Source organism: Cricetulus griseus, chromosome 2, assembly GCF_003668045.3.
Source record: "Cricetulus griseus strain 17A/GY chromosome 2, alternate assembly CriGri-PICRH-1.0, whole genome shotgun sequence".
NCBI lineage: Eukaryota > Metazoa > Chordata > Mammalia > Rodentia > Cricetidae > Cricetulus > Cricetulus griseus.
This window is the reverse complement of record NC_048595.1, coordinates 298,221,407-298,235,414: the sequence shown is the minus strand read 5'-3', so window position 1 is coordinate 298,235,414 and position 14,008 is coordinate 298,221,407. Positions and strand designations below refer to the sequence as shown.

Genomic DNA, 14,008 nt, shown 5'->3' with positions numbered 1-14,008 from the left:
TCATACAGTTCTGATCTTGCCTACTATCTGTACCCTTGCAGAAAACACTGCTCTTCTGTGGGCAAAACACACATTATTAATCCTTGCCTTGTCTGATTTAAATAATGCCAGAGAAAACACATATGCACTTAAGCATACTGAATCCTTATATGGATTTAGGCATACCGGATCCTTTCTAATCAACAAACAATATAGACTAATAACTGTATGTCTAAGTCTTGTATGTGGTCCTAATTTTCCATTACCTTTTCAAAAATCCTCCCATTAAAAATCCCTAAAGACTAAACATGAAACAAACATGGTTATGAGATAAAAGGGAAGAAAAAAATACATTACTAGGAATACTTTAAGATGTAAGCTAGATGGGGAACGTCTGTTCACTCCTCTTCCTACCTTCCTTCCTATGACAAATACAAGAACATGACAATGGCAGTTTGCATGATGCTTAAGGCAAGACAGCTCTCCCAGAGACAAATATTACAGGAGTCTTTTGCATCTTTTACATGACACACAAAGCCATGTACTTAGCCAGTTAATGTATCTCTGTCCATAGAGAGAACAAATTTGGTTATTCTTGGTGTCAAACTGTAGGCCTACACTCTAATTGTAGAACCAGAAAAAGTTTAGACTTGAAAGGATCCTTGGATATTATCCAATGCTAGACTGTCAAAGATTCCAAGGTTAAATTACTTAGCAAAGTTTCCAAAGCAAAGGGTAGCATCAGTCTGCAAAGCTAGAAAAGCTGACCTATAATCAAACTGTACTTTTTACCTTCTTAATACTTGAAGTAATTGTAAACAAGGTATAGATACCAGTGTTTCCCCTGAAAATGGCAACTATGGTATAAAAAATTTGGGGGACAAGTGCTCATTAACAATATAATTTATCAGTACTCACAACAGTAGTACAACAACCAAATACAAATAAAAAACCTGGACGGTTACTATTAAAAAAAAAAAAAACTGATGACTTAATAGGCATTGGTGGTATTATTTTACCTCATTTATTTACCATTTTGGGTTATTTACAGATGTACCTTCTAGTTGTGGAAAACTAGGAACTATTAAGGGTAATTGGCCGTGGAGCTCCTCACTTCTTGAGGAGAGGTTCCCCTGGAGCAGCACTCAGCTAACTCTTCTTCCGGCCTGTGGTTTATGTGCTCACACAGACAAACTTCACCCTTTCTTGGTCACAGCCATTGGATGCATAGGACGGCTAAGGGTGTCGGGTGGCCTTTATTGGCTTACTTTGCAAACGTTTTCTGTCTAAAACAGTATCATCGCTTTGCCTTCCAGAAGGGCCTTCTTTGCCCTGCAGGTTCATTTTGTTTGACTCCTAGTTTTGTGGAACTGTGGACAGAACCTAGGACTTTGCTCCTCGTACTCAAGCACTCTGCCACTCAGGTACTGATCTGTTTATTTATATATTTATTTGTTTGTTTGTTTGTTTATAGGCAGGGTTAAGTTTTCCAGACTGGCCTTGAACTTTTGAATCTTCTGGCTCAGCTTTCCTAGCAACCCAGATCACAGAGGGGCACTACTGTTTTTGGTTTGTCTTCTGAAAGAGTCTTTCTATGTAATGTATCTCAGACAGGCCTCGGCCTTCTGGGTTTTAGAATTATAGGCATAGGCCATTCACCTGGCTTTCTGGGGTGGGGCTGGGGTGAGGTTTACTTGCTGAATACCTTCAATTGTACTAAACACCTAGGGACAAGGTTTGGAACCAGCCTTTGTAGCATTCTAGATGGATGTTGTAAACCTATCCCCTGTGCTTGGTTGACTCACCCAGCCTAGATGCAGGGGGAGGCACTTGGTCCTGCCTCAACTTGATATGCAATGTTTTTGACTCCCATGGGGAATCAAAACTCCCAAGGGGCAGGCCTCTGCCTGCCCCTTCCTAAACAGAGACAGAAGAGGAGAGGATACAGGGATAGATGGGAGAAGGGGAGGGAACAGGAGGAGAGGAGTGAGGGGAAACCGTGGTTGACATGTAAAATACATGAAAAATTTTGACTAAAAAAAGTATAATTCATGTAAAACATGGGGGGGAGTTATAAAATTTATTCTAGACTTCTAATCTAGTTGCATATTTCATTATTAACTTACTTGAAAATGAATCTATCACATTAATTTGGTCTTCTGGTATTTTATTAACAAAGATAAGTAAAATACACAGTATATAGAAAATGTCAACTGACACATAAATAAATCACCAATAAATAATTTTCAAGTACTTAAATAATATAGTTCAGGAACTCCTTTAGAAATAAAAATTCCTTAGTGTTTCATGACTGATAATAAAACAATCATATTTTTATTTTTATTTTTCTCCACTAGTGCAAAATTAAAACCATAATAAGAAAGTTTATTATAGTATTATATTCTCTTTTCTTTATACTTTAATATTTTGAATAAAATTAGGAATTTTAAGCCATATTTTATTGTATATGTTATAATATAAAATAGAGATTTTAAAATGATTTATAAAGCACTATATCTCCTAAGCAATAACAATATTTTATGATTAATATTTATAATTTATATGTATTAGAATTGGCTGACTAAAATGTAATTTTTTACTTCTTTAGTTAATGTAAATTAAACCAACTTTCAACAATTCCTATTAAGTAATACTGTTTTGACTTTGGAAGACATGATACAGTGAAGTTCATGCTCTTCTGTTGTACATATATTTGTACATGTATTTATATGTGTTAGCGCACATGAGTTTCTTTTAGATAACACTTTATCATTTATTGTATGCATTCCAGAAAACCAAAACTTCATTTTTATATGACGTCCAATTTCAGTATCACTAACAGTTTAACAAGAGATGAACCACTTCCATGACTACACTTCCAGAAAGAGGAATGCATGACATGAAAGCTCATTTCATCTACTTTCTGGTTTCTTTTGAGGCTTGCAATGGGATTTCACCATATATTGACAACAGAAAAGTCTGAAAAATTAAAGAAGTAAAAGGCTGATATAAAATCAAACAGAAATGTAAATGTCACTGACCCAAAGCATGCACGGTTCCACTGTGTTTGCTGCAGCTCTTGCTTGTTTTAACTCCAGAAACAGCATTTTCTTTCAACTGCAGCTCACAAAAATTTTCAAGAATTTTTGCCATTTCTTCTGTAACTGTATCCAGGTAAGTTTCTTTAATGAACTGCACTATTGAGGAGGGAGCTAAAATTTCACATAGTATGTTAAAGTCCTCTTTTATCATTGAATATAACATGGGCATTGTACTTTGGTATCCATGAGCAATTACTTCTAAATCTGAATCTCTATTGCAGGAAGGGAAGGAGTTCTGTAGAAATTTAGCCAGCAGTCTCTTCTGGATGTTTTGGTACTTGATAAGCACTTCTGATTCTGGGTAGAGCAGGAGGAGTTGCTTCATACATTGATTTTTCAGTTCAACTCTTTGCTGTGAATTGTTGATCTCATTATGGCTTTCTAGCCTGTTCACTAAGAAGCGTCGAAGATGTAATCTTACATCATCCCAAACAGACTTCACATCCACAGAAGAGTAATCTTCAACAGAATGAAGAGAGGTCCTGGACAGGAAACAGAAGGAGGTCCCACCTAGCGGCGACAGGAATGAGATGCTGCTCTGACAGGAAAGGTCCCAGAGTAAATCCAGGATCATTTCTTCTTGATTTTCTTCATTATTCAATAAATCTTTCTGATAAAAGTAAATTACAACAGTAGACATGCAATTAAATCTAAGTATAACAAAACAATTCCTAAATGCATAATTTCATAATTGATTAAAATTTAGAATGACTGTCCTACACTCCTCAACATATTTTTTGTTGCATTTGGAATTTAATCAATGCTGACAGTATAGAATGTTTTAACTTATATAGACTTAATTTTGTAAAGTCCAGTCAATTGGCTATCTGTTAAATTATACTTTTGGACATATACCTTTTAGCTTTCAATATTCTCTGTAACCTGAACTGTAGCAAAGCTGAAACTTAAACATTTCTAAATATACAGCTATTGGAGAAAAATGAGTTCCTAAGACAAAAAAAATCAAGATCATACCACAATTAATTCCTGCCTGAGTGAATATACTTACTATAAAACCTCAAACAAAATACAATCCTTAAGATAATTCTAGAAAAGAAATCATTAAATATAGTTGGTGCCCTAGGGGTTACTAATAGCTGCCATCCTGAGAAATAAAATTTAATACTTTGGAAGATTTCAACTTTCATTTAAATTCATTGCTGAGAACCATGTTAAGAAAGATTTTTACTTTAAAAATTAATCTGAGAATATTTCTGTTCTCTCCAAAGAAATCACTAACTCAAAATGGGATAAAGAAATCTCCAGAAAGGCTCCCCAAAAGATGCTAGGGAATTATTTCTTTAATCTTTCTGTGTTGGTAGAAAACAATGGTGAGTGTAATTAGGGATAATAAAAAGAAAAAAAATTACTTTCTTCTTGGACTCTGAATTGCACACACATTTTCTATACATGACAACTTCCCTATTCATTTCAGTCAATACTGAAATTAGTCCATATTCTGCAAGTAGAAATAAGCTGATTAGAAAAGAAATGGAAGCAAGGCTCCAGGGGCATAAAAATTAGGCCAGCTTTGAAATTTCTTATTGATAAGGATACCACAGGTATTATGTGTAATTCAGAATTTAACAACTAGACAAATTCCTGGAATTGGCTCTCATTCACTCTTAAGTACTGCAATACACACTTAATGTGCTATTTTAATAATTATGGCAAATATCCATATTTTATTATATAAAAAGCATTTCCATATATTCTCTGGTTTACTCACAAGGAAAACTCCATGATACTGATACTTGAAAGCTCTAAAAGCCTAATTTTTGGATAAAGATACATGATACATGCTAGAAACTTGAGTTCTGGAGTAAGGGACATGACTGAGAATAGACGCTCAACCTCCTCCTCTCCATTTGGAGCCTTCTCCACAGCTCTCACGACTCATACTATCTAGTTCTTCACATATTTCTAGAAGGGAAATGTTCTCACAGAGTCTGAGACCCAGCAGCACTAAGGCAGTTCAATGAATCAGATGTGTTATATAGTAACATCTCAGCTTCATGTTTCTCTTAAGCCAGCTAATACTTGTAAATATTTGATTTGTAAACAAATACCAATAGACTATAGAGGTTCAAAACATATGTTCGTATAATTACTTAAAATTTAAAAACAATATCAGTATAACTATCATTGTAAGAACCAGTTTATTACCTAATTAATAATTTTTGTACAAAAAAGACATGAAAATGCCATTGAGACTGACACAATTAGCATGTAAAAATTGATAGTTGTTTTAATTTGAATTTGTTTTGATAACATGGTTATTCCTCAAAAATAACATGATAAATTATGCAAAATCAAGACAAAACTTGAGTTTGAGCAAAATGAAGGTGGCCTTTGCAGTGAATAGAGAATGACTTTATGTGTGACAGGTTAAGATAATTGAAATCCTTTGCTTTTAATTAAATGAGAAAGTATCAGGACATCAATGTTAGTGAAATACAATACACGTGGCTCCTAATAGAAATGAAAGGAATAACTACATCCATATTTATTCGTCAAGGATCCACCTTTAAAAGATAATGGGTGAGAGGAATTACTTAAAAGGTTAAGGCTTCAGGGCACATAGTCTTCCTTTATCTTCCTTGTCTTTCATAAGCATGAAAGAGACAACTGTAATAATACAAACAGAAAAAAACTATTTTCATCTGATTTTGTCATCCTAAACCACTTAAACCTCAAGATATTTTCCACATCTGCTTTGGTCAATGTTTTTGATGTCAGGACAAAAACAGTCCTTTTCTCCCTACTAAATTAAATTAAAACCATAGCTAAAGAAATTCTGCTTCCTAAAAATTGTGCTGTTTCAATGAGAATCTGTTTTTGTAACCCGGTTACCCCCATAGATGTGGGTTTAATAGCAACTATTCTTGTTGAAAGTTAACAAAAAATGTCTTGCAAGTAGGTGGCCAGCAATGAAGAATGATCAACAATTAACAGTGGTCTTGCATACATTTCTGCTTCCACCAAAACAAAAGTGGCTATTATTGTTAAGCTCGGAGTGCAGAGAATGATCAATAAGGCCACTTCATACATACAAGCTAAGGGGCTCTTACTGTCTTTGGTTGTGAGCACAGGGAAAATTAGCATTGGGAAAGAACACAAAATCTAATGAGGATGAACTTCTTGGGAGACAAGTGCAGATCAGTTTTCACCCAGAAAGGAGGATATTTAACTTCCATTTCCACACAACTTACTTTGGTGCTAAAATTAAAAATACCTCACAAAATTTGATGGGGGAAAGAAACTGAATCAACAACAAAAACAAAAGGACAAAAACATACCCCCAAACCAAAGCTCCTATATGAGACAGGATATTATTACCAATACAATAAATATTTACATATTGTAATTCAACCAGTTGCATTTCATTCTCCCCAGTCTACCATAAAACAAGTAATTTTTTTACCATTATTTTGAGGAATTTTATCAAATCTCCATGGGGAATGGACGGTGACTTAGATGAATTATGGTTATAGCTAGTTAGCCATTTGAAGCAGTCACTTGTTGTTTGCAGCTGCACATCTGGACAGAGTTTGTTTACTTCAGATTGTATTTCTTCAATGCAATGCTCTATGCTACAAAGAAGAAAAATAATTATTCGGGAGGATATACACAATACCATCTCACAATATTGTAGGTTCTTAAATGTTTACATGTTATATGATTATATATAATCTAAATTTATAACTTTATACAATGTCCACATGATATTAAAATAGCAAGAGATGTGTTAATTCATTTTCATTCATAGTTGGAAACAGTTCAAATTTTCATAGAAATACTGTAATTGGAGAAATATTAAATATCCAATTACTTGGAGACACAATAGAATTTCCCTTGCATTAAAATATACATGAGGCACAGATGTAACACTATAATGGCACTGTTGATAGTAGACAGAAACAGAGAATACACCTGATAGCTTTGAAAGTCAGAACCATACATTATATACCAAATGCCAATGATGGTACATGGAAGACTTCAATCAATGGAAGAGTAAAAAGTCAGGGGCAATTACAGAAAGCTTGGAAGTTATAACACCATATACACAATATTAGTACAGTTAAATATTTCTATTGACATCCAGTTCATTACAAAACTCTAATACATAGAAAGTGTACATAAAAAGGCTGGAAGAAAAGAAAACAAATGTTAGTAGTATGTGTGTGATGATGGGATGAAGTTTAAATTTTACTTTTTCTCTTTTTCTCAATATTTATACAGCACAAAGATGAGCTGCCTTATTTACAAAAAGTTTTCAAAAATACAATTAAATATTATAATACATATCTGTTTTAAAATTTCTATTTATAAATGTACTGTTGTATTAATATCCATACATAATTTTTTGTATCTATGCTTACAAATCTTCTACGGGGCAAACTTGTGACCCACTTGATGGTGGCATATCTAAAGTACAAGAACAAGAATGTCAATGGGAATAGATAACTTTGACACTGAATTCACCCAAATCTGACAGTTATGCAAATTTCTCTTAATACTATTAAGGAACATTTGTTGGTAAAAGATAAAGTTACTGCTTTGAAAGTAGCAGCTAATGATTAATAAGTAATTGTTATTAATTACAGGTTTCACACAAAAGGAACATGTGGGGTTTAGAGGCCAAATTCTGTTTATTAAAGCTGTCGTTCATGTCCCTGGAATTTATTGGGTGTGGGTTCCCAGAATAAAGCTTTGCAGGAGACTTCTGAATATGAGCAAATTTAAGTGAAGTTACCTTGAAAAAAATAAAATAAAATCTGAGGATCAAAGAGCCCTTTCATGAAAACAAAGTACAAAAGAAAGGCAACCCTACTCTGGCCACTGCTGCTGACTTTCCTGCTGGGGCATTCTTACTCAGAAATGCCAGTTCTAGGTCTGACAAGGGACAGCCATGCATTTTCTGACTGGTTTAAGCATGTCTCTGGTCTGAGAGCACAATGCCCTAGGCACACATACCAAGTCTAGACCTCCTTTATCAAAAATCTGAGTTATAGCATCCTCACCTGCTTCATTCAGTGAAGCCCAAGGGAGTGCAGCAATGGAAATGGGAAAGAGAAGCAACTGCCCTCACACTGCTTTCAGTCAGCACTGGCCCTCTCAGCTTATCTCCAACATCTGAATCCCAGCAGAGAACAGAACTGTGCTTCTAAGCATGTAAAGTCTCCAGAGTGCTGTGTAGTTGAGTAATTTGTCCAAACACTGATAAAGGGATTAAGCAGTGGCATTGCAAGTAGCCTCCCTCAGTGCTAGGAACTAAAGCAGCCGCACTTCCTTTCACTTGGTTTTGCTTTTAGTCGCCTACAAAATATCTTGTCAATGTGTCATTCACAGATCATGCATCTTGTTTTAAAAACTCAATTATTTGATTTCATGTCAGATTATTATATAAAAGGCTATTTTCAACCTCCCAAGCAAGTATGTAGACTTACCTAACAAAGCATCTCCTTTAATTGAGGTAAAAAATTAAACAACAACAACAACAAAAAACTGACTTTAAACATTTTAAAGGTAGTATTTTCAAAAACTGTATCTCAAATATTTTCAAGAATGTGTAGTAATCCTGTCAATAAGTCTTAGTCTAAATTTTCTTAAATAGCATATGTTGTTATTTTTGAATTAAATATTTCCTAACTATAAATATTTCAAATTTCCTTTAGTATCAAGGCCAGTTATGAAAACATTACCAATATAATTCAACAAACAGTAATATAGTAAGCACATTTATTGTTAGAACTCAAATATTACTACAAAATTTAAAGAGTCTAACAAGTATTTTGGACTTGCCTCTCTAAATAGTCCAAAGACTCAAACCAACAACATGAGTTAGTGAGATTTTTAAAGCATCTTTCTAGCTAATTTTCTAATATTAATGTCATTGGAAAAATAAATACTTTTGAATCAACTATAGAATGATTAAGTGAAGAATAGAATCATGATTTAAAGTAGAATTACACTTTCTAACATGAAAATATGTAACAAACATAATCCTGATGAGGAGATAAATATGAAAGGGCACAGTACGACAATGTTCATGTAATAATTTGCAAGTGTTCTATACAATGCCATATCATGTGGAGGTCTGCAAAGTCGGGGAGTGAGCATGTGAGGAAATGTACTAGACAGTCCCCACTGCTCTCTGGCAGGGAGGGGATGGAAGGGGATAAAGTTGGGAGGAGGTACATAGACACCTTTGGTTGGATTGATAACATCTTATTTTTCAAACTGGATACTGAGTGCATAAGTATATACTTATACTGTTGTACTCCATGTCTCTTCATATTTTCAACATTTCTGTTTTTAACAATTTATTTACTATTATGGTGGGAGGCACACGTGTGTGTGTGTGTGTGTGTGTGTGTGTGTGTGTGTGTGTGTGTGTACCAGTGCCAGTGTGCCATAGTACACATGTGGAGGTCAGAAGACAATTTATGAGAATCAATTTTCTCCTTCAACTGTGGATTTTCCAAATAGAACTTAGGTCATCACACTTACAAAGGAAGAGTCTTTACCTGCTTGAGCCATTTCACCAACCCCCTTTTCAATATTTATCAATAAACTTGTATCTTGTACTTTAATTCCAATAATTTAATTATCCATCCATGTTAATAATGTAGACAAATGGGTGCATTTCTGAAAGCTGTTCATAAACAAATTCATGAACCATATTATTAGGTATGGCATCAGAATGCTTTTCAAGATTTTTTTTTATCTGTTGAGTGTAGATCTAAATGAGTTTTTATGCACCATGTACATACGAAGAAGTTAAAAGAGGGCATCAAATCTCTTGGAACTAGAGTTACAGGTTGTGTCTCGCTTGATGTGGGTACTAAGAAACAAACCAAAGAATATAGCATGCTCTTAACTGTTGAGTCATTTCTCCTAAACCCTGAGTATGCTTTTTAAAAGAACTTTAGAGTAATTTTCTCATTCAGCATACACTCCTAGATTTCTTTACTATAAAAAAATGCTTAATTAATGGGTACTGTATCTAGGAGACATAAACTCAATGATGAATACATGGCTATGGCTGAAATATATACTAGAGATACATACAGTAGGACAGCATCCCATCAGTAAAGGAGTTCTGTCTAGCTAGATAGACATACCTGTTAGTAAATAACCACAATCCAGTAAGACTTCACTAAGAGGTGTGTACAAATGTGCTAAGGAAGTACGCAGGAAGAAGCCACTAAGTCCTACAAGAAGTATTGAAATGGCTTGTCCTTGTAGTAGACATTATATGAAAGGATATTGAAATATAAGAAAGAAATTACAACATAAACTCTTATAACCTAAGTCCACACTTCTGCCTGATTTAAAATTCAATCTTTTCAATCAAGTCATAAAATAGAAAAAGAAAGTAAAACTTACGGAATAAGACCTAAGGTTAAAATAGTTATATGCATGTTTTCAATGGCTGTTAGAATATTTTTCTCAGTTTTATTGGTTCTTCGAGAAGTTCATATATTTCAATCATATAGACCCCCTCCCTCCCTCACTTATGCCAGGTCCATCCCTCCTTCTACACCCACCCAATTTTTCATCCTTCATTTTTTAAACACCTAAAGTACATTTTGTGCTGTTCATATACTTCACTGGAGTGTGGTCCACCAATGAGGACCCACAGTCTTAAAGAAACTCACTCTTACTCTTTTAGCAGCCATCAATTGCCAATAGCTCCTTAGCAAGAGATGAAACTTTGTCTCTACCTCCACCGAACTCTCCATGCTGACATTTTTGTCTGGCTTGTGGAGGCTGTTATTATCACTGTGAGTTTATGTGTGCAACAGGCCTCCTGCGTCCAGAAAATAGTTTCCTGTATTAATCACCATTGAGCCACAGGACACAGAAAATAAACCCACCTGGAAGCTACAGCTATACTGGCTAGCTTTCATAGTGTTGGAACATGCTATGAACATTACTAAGGACAACAGTAATCATCAGTCTTATCCAGTTTTAATGGCAAGGGACAACCATCGGCCTAGAAAGGATTGTCGACTCATACATAGTAGCATGGATAGCATCGATCAACCAACAACTTGCTGATTAGAGTCAAGGCTAACTCCACAAGAAAAAAATCCATACCTTTCACTGTTATTGGGGCCAAGAACCTATGGGTCATAGGCATTGAGAGAAACCCTATTACTCAATTCTGCTAAGTAGCCATAGTAATAAACTGATTCCTAATGACTCACTGTAATACTCATAATTTAGTATACCTGTCAAAACTCATCAAAGAAGCATATTTTTGCAGATGATGCCAATTAACATAGAATGTTAGAATAATTTTTACATTTTTATTTCATAAATCCTGGCAGAAAGCATATAGCAAGCTCAAAGAAAAAGTTACTTATTATTTTTATTGTTTATTTTTAATACTTTTAAAATTAGAATTGCATCACTTTTGCCTTCCTTTTCCTCCCTCCAGATCCTTCCCTGACTTCCCCTCTTAAACTGATAGCCTCTTTTATTATTGTTACACACACACACACACACACACACACACACACACACACACACACACACACACACACGTGTACAAATATATGAATAGGATATGTTGCATCCCTTGTTGTTTGTGTGCATATGGCTTCAGGGCTAATCACTTTGTATTGGATGATAAATATAACTACCACCCATCAAAGAAACTTTTCTTTACAGCAAATGGGGACCATAATCTAAGACTTATTAGTTTCTCTCTTCTTGCTCTCACCTTGGCTTATATAATTGCTCTCACTTTATAATTGTTAAAACATCTGAAATGTTCAAGTTATTTGAATGAATTTCTTAACAATCATCATGGAGCTATGGGTAAAGGCAAAAGAGGAGTTGAAGATATACAGGTAACACCGTGAGCTAAGGAGTAAGCACCATCCTAGACACTCAAAATAATACAGCTGACAGAGAGAGAGAGAGAGAGAGAGAGAGAGAGAGAGAGAGAGAGAGAGAGAGAGAGAGAGGTGTTTTGAATAAAACACCTCCATAGACTCATATATTTGAATACATAAATAATATTTGCATAAACAAGACCAGAACAATGGAAATACCAAGGAGCATATTCATGTAACTATTTAGGGAGGATTAGGAGGTGTGGTTTTGTTAAAGGAGTTAGGTCATGGGGCAGGAGAGAATTTTGAGGCTTCAAAGACTCACAACATTCCCAGTGGTTTCTTTCACACCTCCTGCTTGCAAACTAAATGTGAACTCTTAGCTGTTCGTACCATCGTGCCTTTTCCTGCCATCATGGGGTCTAACTCCCAGAAACTATAAGCCCAATTAAAAGCTTTCTTTTATAAGTTATCTTGGTCATGGTGTTTTACACAACAATAAAGAAGTAACTAAGGCAGAAAAAAATTGTTCAACAGATGAGAAAGCAGATGATAGTGAGGAGATAGCAAGAAATGATGAGAAAGTGAGAAAGACTGACATTCATCTTTTTCAGAGTCTTTCTACTCAGTGCCACCTCTGTCTACTGGTAGCACCAGACTTCATGTTCAGAGCCTCACTGAGATGATTGGAGAAAATTAAAAAGTGGGAACTCTGAACTGGGCCAGAGAAAGTTGAGGCAACTGAGCTGCTTAAGCCCAGCATACATGTCAGTAGAAGAATGATACAACAGCTTGGTTAGAAGAAAGGACAATGTGGCTTTGTAAGTCTGACTAGATTTGGTGATAAAGAAACAGGTAGACCTTTCTGTTGTCTTTTCTTGTAGACTAGTCTTGCTTCGTAGGCTGGGAGACATGATAAGAATTCTACCATACGGAGTATGAAGTCCAAACCAAACAGCAAACGCAGGCAGCTAAAAAAAAGGACCAAATACTAGTTTGCTCCTCTTGATATTATTACATAAATGAAAAACTACTACCAGGATTACAATAACAATATAGTATTCTTTGAAATGACTTTCATTTTACATAATTTGCCATGGTGACAAAACAAATTGTGCACACCATCAGATAAATGGCTTTTTTATGAGAAGCCCAAGGTTTGTTGATTATTTAAATATTTTTTTCAGTTACTTCATCTCTCTAGACTTGCAAACTAACATGTCAGAAACAGTAAAGAAAAATTTATAACTAAAAATACTAGCCATGTGAAATATAAGGGGATATATGGGGTATGTATCCTCCTATGGTTAAATTATACAAAGCATTTATACAATATTCTCTCACAATATCCTCACTCCATCACATCTTCCACTTCTTGAACTAAGACAAATGGTATTTTCCCAGGTAACACTTCTTGTGTTTTCCTGAGATGAAAACAGTAGACAATTACATCAGTGTCAGCAAAATTCAATCCATGAGCTACATACAAGTTGTCCATAATTAGGAAACAGAAGAATAAAGTAAGGTTTTAAATAAACAGTATTTGCCAAGTGTTCTGTCCCTCTGTTTCTTATTAAACTCATATGTTTCAGTCAACTCAAAAACTATTCAAGGCTTTGTGTAACTCTCTTATTCAATTTTTTGTGGGTACAATTCACACTACTAATCCACAAAAGTTTATTTATACTTTGTTATGAGTTGTGATGTGTGTTTAAGTAAATAATTCATTGTCATTGTCTCCTATCTCAAAAGTACAAGTCACATAGCTTTGGTTTGAGTGGAAATGAAGAAATTAACGCAAGAATGGCTTCAAAGGCAGGTGAAGGTTCAGTGACCTCTGGGCACACTGTCCATTCTGGTGAATCACTGCTGTGGGAAGGTGAAAGACCCTGTGGCTCATAAAACTTGATGATATTAAGAAGAAGTAAAAGGAATTCACACTTAAGTTGTCGGGGTCACTGTAAGAAATACAGCTTGGAAAATTCAAGTCTAAGAAAAAAAATACTGTATTTAAGAGTGAATTGCTAATGTCTTTTTTCTTCCAAAAGCAATGTGGGAAACCCATATCATACAGATGTT

General features: G+C 34.9%; 1 protein-coding gene across 5 annotated transcripts in view; it reads right to left on the bottom strand.

Moving 5' to 3' along the window:
• The window catches only part of Kiaa0825 (KIAA0825 ortholog), a 443,548-nt gene that overhangs the window by 378,044 nt on the left and 51,496 nt on the right, over positions 1-14,008 (bottom strand). For 4 of the 5 annotated variants that reach the window (XM_027401813.2, XM_027401815.2, XM_035440466.1 and 1 more), the window contains 2 exons: positions 6,505-6,673; positions 3,021-3,690 (listed from right to left, as the gene is read on the bottom strand). In XM_027401813.2, coding sequence (XP_027257614.1) covers positions 3,021-3,690; positions 6,505-6,673 — 839 coding nt within the window. Of the gene's footprint in view, positions 1-3,020; positions 3,691-6,504; positions 6,674-12,790; positions 12,901-14,008 lie in introns of all 5 variants that reach the window. The other variant, XM_027401817.2, reaches the window with a different exon arrangement.